This window comes from Lipotes vexillifer, unplaced genomic scaffold (genome assembly GCF_000442215.2).
Source record: "Lipotes vexillifer unplaced genomic scaffold, Lipotes_vexillifer_v1.1 scaffold137, whole genome shotgun sequence".
Classification (NCBI taxonomy): Eukaryota; Metazoa; Chordata; class Mammalia; order Artiodactyla; family Lipotidae; genus Lipotes; species Lipotes vexillifer.
In genome coordinates this window covers 615,719-625,594 of record NW_006775780.1, presented here as the reverse complement: position 1 = coordinate 625,594, position 9,876 = coordinate 615,719, and the positions used below count along the sequence as shown (strand labels likewise).

At 36.2% G+C, this 9,876-nt stretch overlaps 1 protein-coding gene across 1 annotated transcript in view; it reads left to right on the top strand.

The window, feature by feature from the left end:
* Positions 1–9,876, top strand: part of MACROD2 (mono-ADP ribosylhydrolase 2) — an 81,251-nt gene that overhangs the window by 188 nt on the left and 71,187 nt on the right. The window contains exon 2 of the mRNA XM_007450209.1: positions 5,750–5,866. Within this exon, the coding sequence (XP_007450271.1) occupies positions 5,750–5,866 (117 nt within the window). The remainder of the gene's footprint in view (positions 1–5,749; positions 5,867–9,876) is intronic.

Genomic DNA, 9,876 nt, shown 5'->3' with positions numbered 1-9,876 from the left:
GGTCCGTGTGTACACACGCGCGTACGCGCGCGCACGCCGGCGTGCACGCGCCGCCCCCGGGTACCTGCCGCTAGCGCACGTGTGGGGCGCACGCCCCACTCTGCCGCCCGCTGCGCCCGGTCACCTTTGCCCCGCTAGCGGCGCGGACCGCCGCGTGGCGGCCCGCGGGCTTCGTACAGCTTGTTCAGGCCCCCGCACCCTGTCCCCGGACCCCAGCTGGGACTTTCGGACTCCCGGCCCGGGTGTCCCGCGGATACGTGCCCGCCAGCTGACACCCTGGCTGCAGCTGCTGCTGCTGCTCCGCGCCCGCCGAGCCTCAGACGTTCACCCCTCGCCTCTGTCCGCTGTCTCCTGCCCATCCTTTGGCTGGGCGTCCCCACCTTCGGGTGTTCAGCCAGGGGCCCCTGTTTCTGCGCCGCAGTGTGACTTTTGAAACCTGGATCTCTGGGGGAAACTAAAACGAGCGGGTCTTGTCCGCGAGGCTAAGTGCAGTCGGAGAAGTCTGAATGGGCTTTTCTCTGCAGTGACTTCCTCTAGACTCCATCCCCATTCATAGTCTGAAGTTGCTCCGAGTAAGAGTATGAGACTGCTGTCGCTCTCTGTGAATGAGCCCATCCCTGAGTTTCTTGCAGACCAAAGCTTATCCACATCAGCCAGGTTGACGGTGACGCTGATGTCGATGAGACACAGAGGTGTGCGACCCAACCCTCTTTTCTCCATCTCCCTCCCTGTTTTTCTCTGGCATCATAGTTAGGGAATATTCCAGGGTAAAACTTGAGTCTCTGTAGTTTTTTTTTTTTTTCTTTTCTTTCCTTTTCTTTCTTTCTTTCTTTCTTTCCTTTCTTTCTTTCTTTCTTCTTTCCTTTCTTTCTTTCTTTCTTTCTCTCTTTCTTTCTTTCTTTCTTTCTCTCTCTTTCCTTTCTTTCTTTCTTTCTTTCTCTTTCTCCTTCCTTCCTTTTCTCTTTCCTTTTTTCTTTTCTTTCTTTTTTTAAAAAAATTCTTTAGCAGCTGATTGTACAGAAATGTAAAAAGTATTTGCACTGCTACTGCTCTGTATCAGGAGTGAGTTCGAGTGAGGGAAGTGCAAATCTCTCCTAAGTATCTCATCTTTTTTATAGAACAAGGATAAAGGGGTGACTAGAGTGAAAGTTAATTTCTTTGATAATAGTTCTTTAAAATCTGTGGATTCTTACTGCAACTGCTGGTCTTTATAAATAAGACCAAACAGTGGATGAAAGAAAGGGAATGAATATGGGGAAAAAAATCCTTTATGTAGGGGCTTACTTAAAGCAATGCATGAGGAAGGGGATGAGGAGGGACTTTTTTTCACATTAACTACTGGGAAGATTTAACATAGCATAACTGAACAACCCAATTAAAATGGTCTTTAAATATTGACAGACTATGCCATTTAATTATGTTTTAATGATTATTGTCATATATAGAACTAAATTTTGGTGTTGCAAATCAAATGCTGTTGAGAATAATAGGCTGATATATAAAGTAGCGTAAAATAGTTTTGCTTTGTTTTCGCAATAGAAGTTATTTGAGTTTCAACAAGGATTTACCTTGTAAGTACTGAAAATTCTTTTATGCCCATTTTTATTGATGGTCTTGAAATGTTAGGTTTGTATTATTGATAATAATGAAGGCAAAATAGTGGAAAACCTGGAGATTGTTTTCAATACATGAATAATTGATGAAATTATAGCAATTACTTAAGAACTATTATATTTTTCTGTCATAATAATGTTCCTAAAGTAACAGTGTTATAATGGTTCCTTCATTTAACATCTACACTGTTGGACTTTCATAAGCAAGCATTTTTAAAACTTTAATGTCTTGATTTTTTTTTCCTTCTTTTACTTCTAATAATAGGGGAAAATATTACCAAATTAATATTATCTAAACAGAGAAGCAAATGCACAATTAAAGAAGGCAGTTAACAAAGTACATTTTTCTCTTGTCCAAAACTAACATATTTTTGCATTAAAAGAGAAAGTTATTGTGACTTGAAGACTTTTTAGTGTGTCAGCGTCTTATCAGGATATCTATTTTTGGAATATTTAGTAAAGTATAATATTGTAAGTCAACTATGCTTCAATGAACATATATATATATATATATATACACCCATATGTTATACCATCAAGAAGGAGGTGAGGATTTCCAGGACAGTAGTTAGTATTAAGAAGCTGATGGAAAGCGTGACCTTCTTCTGAATTGTACTGGAGAGGGTGGTATCGTGTTTTTGTACCTGTTATTTAAATCTAAAGGAAGGCTTATGCACCTCATTGAAATGTCAAAGCATTCTTTAAATATATTTTAACTCAGTATACCATCTACTAAGTACATCTGCAAAGGTGAAACATTCTTTAAGGAAAAGTTTTGTGTAAAGCTGAAGAAACCGTATATATGACTGTGCCCCCCAGTATGTTTCATCGTTTAAATAAATAACTAAGGAATTCTCAAGTCCACATAGGTTAACTAAACGGTGTTGATTTAATATTTTGTGTCCTAGTTCAAAACCACTCAATGGGTATTATCATTTCAAGTACTGAAAGTTAAATTCTCAGTGTTTTATCTTATTGTCTTATTATTCATCTTGTTTTTTTCCTAAGTGTCCACACTTAAACTTTTAAGTAAATGGAATGACAGAGGCCAGGTTGCATTCCCATATGGACTTCTGAAACTTACTGAAAATACAAGTTGCTCTGTAATATCTTTCATCCTGATCGTTGATATTGCTGTATTTCCGTATTAGTGATCTGAGCTTTTTTAGTAGTGCTTTGGTAAACACTAGTCATCACTTTTCCTCCTCCGTGTGATTATTTCAAATTTACCATTCCCTTCAAGTTTCCTATTCCATCAAGACCTTAAGTTCGTATACTAAACAGATGACATTGCCTTTTAATTCACGGAGAAAATACATGTCATATAACATGAACAGCCCTAACATTTTCCATAGTCTCTTTTGTTTCTTTACATGTCTGTTGTTCTTTCAGATTTCTTCCTCTTCTAGAGGAAGCACTTTTCACCTTTGTTTCTAAGAATTAACCCCTCTGCTTGTGCCCTTTATCTCATCTGTATTATTTGAGATCTTATACTATCATTTATTGTCTTTTGGGTATGTTTAGTTTCTCAGTGTCTTTGGGTTCCTCTCCTCATCCTATAACAATGATCAAGGAAGGTAGCCTTCCTTCCACAGGGCTTCACCTTGGAGTTGCTGTTCTCACTTTCCTTCTTTTCCTCAGTCCCTCAAAATCCCCTGGATCTCAAGTTATGCTCCAAGGAAACTAATGTTCCTAAAATCATTCAGTAATAACAATGATGATGGTACTCATATAAAAATAGTTACTATTTGAGTCCTGTTTGTGTGCCCAGCACTATTTTGAGTAACTTACTTGGATTATCTCATTTAATTCTCACAACAACCCTGTGAGGTAGTGTATTTTAAGGTCAAGAACTTATAACACCTTTTGCCTGGGTTTGAATCCTAGTTGTACTGCTTACTAGCTGCGGAACCTTAGGTAAGTTATTCAACCTCTCTGTCTTAGTTGCCTCATCTGTAAGTTCGGAATAATACCTACCTGAAAAAGAAACTGAGCCATAGAGAGATTATACAAGATCACATAGATTTACATGATTTGATGTTAGAATCCAGACAGCTGTTAACCATTTTGTTCTCTTTTCAGTGTTGTTCTTGACCCAGTTGATAAAAACCAATGGCTTAATTTTCATTCTTTTTGATCTTTCTGTAGCAGTTGACAAGATTTCCCCTTTTCTCCTCATTAAAACTCTTTTCTCTGCTGGTTTCCACTTCAGTGGGACCTTGATTCACCTTGTACCTTCAGTGACATCTAAGTTTTATTTCATTTTTTTTCCTTTTTGTGTTCACTCCCTAAATGTTGTTTGTTTGAGGTTTGGTCCCCTGTCTTACCCTCCCCAATGAATTTCCTGTAGGCCTAGAATTTTAGGTTATAATTTCCAAATCTCTAGGCTAGATCTTTCCTGAGTTCCAGATTCTTGTTTTCAACTTGAATGGTCTAGGCATCTTAAATTCAATATAGTGTTGAGTATTGTGATTTGAATATATCACATCCGATGAAAATCTTTTTTTTTTTGGTCTCCTATTGTGGCTGAAGAAAAGCCAGTTCTAGGAGCAGGGAGAAATGTTGGTTGCCCAACATTTTTTCACTTGTGCTTACCTTAATACTTTCTGCAGTTTATTTCTGTGAAAGAATCTTTTAAAGTGATTATTTTATGAGGGTTAGATTACCTAAAACTAGATGCTGTCCTTAAATCCATTCATCTAAACTACCATACTTTGTAATATGCTGAAAGAGAATTGGAGAGTGAGAGTATGACTGTCAATTGCTCTACATTGTGGCGATCTTTGGTAAAGTAAATATATGATACATGACAGCTGACATACAGAATGAGTGAGGTTGCCAGTGTCAGTTTATATACTGAATATTAGAAAATCGTAATTTATTTGTAAATAAATCTAATTTATTTCCTTAGGTTCGAAATAAATAGAATTTTTTAGTTTTTTCCCCTAGCATCCTAGTGAATCATTTTATGTACCTTCTAGGATATGAATAGTCAACTTTGAATATTAGTGGTGTACTTTATAGAATAAGATTAAATGGCTTGGCATAGTATACAGATTTCTGTACATTTTCGTTTTAATTTATATTTCTAGTTACTTTTCAATTCTGTGGCCACTTTCCCTCCTCGTAACATATCTTGCAGCTTCATTAAACTATTTGTATCTCCTTATCTTTGTTTACATTGCTCTACTACTCTGAAATATCCTTATTTCTTACCTCTTCATGGCAGAATTCTACCTGTCCTTCAGGAACGAGCATACATGTCACCTCCTTTGGGAAGCTTTTCTTGAGAAGGTAGTACAGTATAGTGGCTAACAGTATAGGCTATAGTTTTTTACTAATGGAGATATCTGAGTGGATTTTAATGGAAAGCTCTCTTGCTTTGGACAAACTGCTGAACTTTGATGTGCTTCATTTCCCTATCTGCAAAATCAGGATAATAATACTATCAGTTTTGCTGAGTGTTGGGAAGATTATTTTAATAAAATTATACATGTGAAGTACCTGGCACACAGTGTGTTCTTTATAAACAACATCAGCTATTGTTACCTCAAAGTATTTAAAATGTTTTAATCTTATAATGAAGATTTATACTTAAAATATTGTTTATATCCCCTCCACAATGGTATTATTAATTGAAAGGGCACTTTTATTATTGATGGCATTGTAGAATTAAGTAAATATCTTGGTGGCTGCTTTTCTTGTGCTGTTAGCATTTGTACTTATTTGTCTTAGGATTTTGTATTTATGTAGCTATTATTTTTTATCTTATCTGTATCCTCTTTTGTCTTGTGAACTCCTCAAAGTTAAAGGTCACCTTTGTACCTGCAGTGTATAAACATATCACCTGGTACATAGTAGGCTGTCAGTAGATGTTTAAAAGAGTTTACTTCTTTCTTGGACTATCACAAGAACGTCTTCCTCATCAGGCTTAGATCTTATTTTTCCTCCTACTAATGTAGTATTAATTTGACACCTTTTAACACTCAAATACGGAGTCATTAGATTTGATTTTGGTATTCTTCAAGGCCACACCAATTCTTTGGTTAGTTTAATGTGGTTAATATTTAAATTGTAAAATAATTCCTGAACTCAAAAGTTAAATACAAATGGAGATTCTGCTTTTATTTTGCAAGAACGTTTGCTGAAGATGACCGTAGAGGAGAGACGCAAAGAATACCTAAGGGACTATGTTCCCTTGAACACCATCCCATCATGGAAAGAGGAGATGAAGGGCAAGAGTCAAAATGATGGTAAGTTTCTCAGAACATTTTTCAGGTAGATACTGTTCTCATTGATTTATGACTTCTGCAGGACAATTATTGATAGAATTGAATACCTGGCATTTAATAAAGAGATGTCATTTTTGCTGTATGAAATAATTGGTTGTCATTTAATTGCTTTTAGCAATCTACTCTGTGTTATTTAAACTTAAGAAATTATTTTAACATAATTCATGTTTGGAGATATACCACATTTATGTTATGGTACTTTTTTATAGATACTTAAAAAAAACTATTCTGCAGTAGTTGTTGGAGCAAATGATATTAGGGATATGTTGCTTTAGTGAGATGGCCTTTTGAGTTTGTTTTGATTTGGTTCATATATATCGCATTTGTTCAAGTTATTTTCAGGATTGGATACAGTTGAAAGATAGTATATTAGGAAGAATAGAGAAAAACCAAATAACATTTCACATAATTTAAAGAAGAGTATATATTTTGTATGATGTGCTATTGGTAAAGTATTTGTATGGTAAAATTTACTCACTCTCAAAGTTTTTATGGTTTGATGAGACTCTAGATAGTTTGACGGAAAATATATGTGTTAGCATATAAATGAACTGTTAAGTATTGAAAAGGTATATGGAAACAGTTATAAAAACAACATAATAGATTTAATAGAAGTTTAATATGTTATCTTTGAATGAACACTCATTGGTGTTAGTAGTCTGAATGTGAAATTTAAGAAGAAACAGGGTGCTTTTTAGAATACATAAATGTTTCGAAAGAAAGATAATTTTATGAAAGGGACTGAGGACATTCTAATTTCACAGGTTGTGGTCTTAGATTGGTGGAACTGTAGAGTATACTATGGACCCAGAACAAGAAGACTAATGTGGAATTCTTGTGGACAAAATCTGTGGGAAACAGCAGCCAAATTAGCCTTTGGTGTCTGTGAAGAGAACATGCTTATCTGAGTGTTTGGGCCTTAGAGAGAATTTTGTTTTTCCGGGAAAGCAAAGCCTGTGAGTTCTTTTAGAGCTAACTCTGCCTGGAAAAATGTGTGACCTTGGGCAAATGGGGTAGTGGCTGTATCCCAGGTTCTATTGGGGTCACTGAACAAGCTGATTGGGATGTACACATCTGACCTGCTTGCTCAGTGTCTTCAGTAAATGCAGTTGTTTTAATAATGGGCTAATTAAGACATCATTGAGAGAAGGTAGTGCTGTATAATGAAAAGAATATAAATCAAGAGGACAGATATCTGGGCCTTGACTGAACTAGGGCCATATGCCTCTTCATGGTTGGGTCTGTTATTTATTCTTTTGTTTATGAGAAACTGATATTGAATACTTCAGCTCCACTTTTTGTGGCAAGTGAATCTATCTTTCACTTGTGCTTCATTCATCTGATTTTCTTTCTTCATTGCTATTGTAGGTGGTCAGTTTTCTAAGGATGCAATGCCTGATGATCTTCTTTAACAAATTTTGCCTCCTGAAATAGAGGTAGATTTCTGTTGTTGCCAGAATAATTGAAAAAGCAATAGTGATACCCAGGCTGCATTGCCCAATGTTGGGTCTGCTCACCTCTGTGTAGAGGCTTGGCCTTTTTATGTTGGTTGCTTCTATTCAACACGTGGGAGTGTAGGGTTGAACTGGGTTGTTAGAGAATTTGGAGTTGGATATTTTCAGAGATAGCCACAGCCCAAAATATTTCTGCCTAATCAGAGACAATACATTGAGTAACACCTCACATTGTTATTACCTAACAAGAGTCTGTATATTTAATCCTTTCTCCCAGTAGGAGCTTTACAGTGATTTACAACTGCTCTCTGTATTTCGTTTCTTTCCTTCATATTTTTTTGAACTTGAAAATTCTTCATGAGGAACTAGGTGGTGTACTCAGAATTGTGTTTCTATTAAACAATGTCTTATTTCCATCTAATGTTACTTGCTTCTCTCTGTTGTGACCTGGAAATTGGTGACTGGTCTCTTCTTTTTTTCATGAAATGGAATGACTCATTCTGTAAGTAATATGTGTTAATTTCTTTGTGTTATATATATCTTTCATAGTGCTTTGTTGCAACATTACCTACCCAGTGCTCAGTTACACTAAAATATTAGTCAAGAGAGTTTTAGTATTTTATTAGTTTGAAAGATCCTTTAAAAATATAAATCTTTAAAAAATGATAAAGGACAATTGTAAAATTATATATATATATATATATTTTTCTTGCGTTATGTGGGCCTCTCACTGTTGTGGCCTCTCCCATTGTGGAGCACAGCCTCCGGACGCGCAGGCTCAGCGGCCATGGCTCACGCGCCTAGCCGCTCCGCGGCATGTGCGATCTTCCCGGACCGGGGCACGAACCCGTGCCCCCTGCATTGGCAGGCGGACTCTCAAGCACTGCGCCACCAGAGAAGCCCCGTAAAGTTATATTTTTATATTTTATTTCGAAGTGTTTAAGCCACTCTTATAAATGTATACATATATAAATAGGTATTGATATTTATAATAGTTTAATCTTTTAAGTATGGGATTTCAAACTAAGTTTTAAAAGAAGTCTGTTTATAATTCTGTGTCATATAGTTTCTGATTTGTAGGAAAGGAATACTATTTATTGGGCTAGCACAACATGCCTATTTTAAATTTAGTAGTTTATCATTATTACCTATGTTTTTATAGAAGGCCATGTGTCATGGCCTTGATATTCATGATTACATGGAATGTTCTCAAGCTATTGTTTAATAAGTTTTTTTCTTAACTTTGCTTAGTTTTCTTTTACTTTAATTAAATGCTTCTTGTTATTTTATTGTAACAAAGTTAAATAATAATGAGAGGAGTAGTAGCCAGATGTATTTGTCATAATTTTAATTTTAAGCTTTCTTAACAAAAGGAAACCAAAAATTGCCAAATAATATAAAAATCAATGTGCAGAAAAGAGGAAGTAAGTAGATAATATTTTTGTTTTGATTTACTACTTTTTTTTTTTTTAAAGAAGATGTTGGGGAGTAGGAGTTTATTAATTAATTAATTAATTTTTGCTGTGTTGGGTCTTCGTTTCTGTGTGAGGGCTTTCTCTAGTTGTGGCAAGCGGGGGCCACTCTTCATTGCGGTGCATGGGTCCCTCACTATCGCAGCCTCTCTTGTTGTGGAGCACAGGCTCCAGACGCGCAGGCTCAGTAGTTGTGGCTCACGGGCCTAGCGGCATGTGGGATCCTCCCGGACCAGGGCTCAAACCCGTGTCCCCTGCATTAGCAGGCAGATTCTCAACCACTGTGCCACGAGGGAAGCCCCTTGATTTACTACTTTCTTAATATTGGAGAACTAGGGATCAGCAGAGGAAAGAATGGGAAATGATTACCAAAAAAACCCCCATTTGCTTATCGTTCATGTTTATATTTTTCAACTACTATTAGTAAATCTCTGGAATTATATGCTTCTAATTACTTCTTCCTCTGTGTTAGCAATTCTGTAATAATCTGTTTCATTTGTCAGTTGCTGTGTTGTAGGGAATTTTAAAATGCTTGTCTCTCTATTATATCTGTGTCTCTAGCAACTGGAATAGTGCCTCATGTGTAGGTGGGCTCAGTCAGTATGTTACATAAGAATGCCTCAGAGGTTAACAGTCTACAGTGGACAATTCTTTTTTCTTTATTATTTTTCAAACTTTAATATGAGCATTTAAAAACATATATAAAAATAGAGTACTGTAATAACCTTTCTGTGCCCACCACCCAGTTTCAACAGTTAATGATGGTCAGTTTTATTTCATGTATATCAGTGCTCCCTGCACCTTTCTCCCAGACCGTTTCAAAGCAATTCCTGTATATCTTATCAACTTTATCTGTAAATATATGTATGTATGCCTGTGCATGCATCTCTAAAAAGGTAGGGGCACTTTTTTGTTGTTTTAATATAACCACAGCACTCTCACATCAGAAAATTAATTCTTTAATGTAATTAAATGTCCAATTAGTATTCACATTTTTCTCATTGTCTAATAAAGAGTTTTGCTTTTTTTTTTTTTTTTTTTTTTT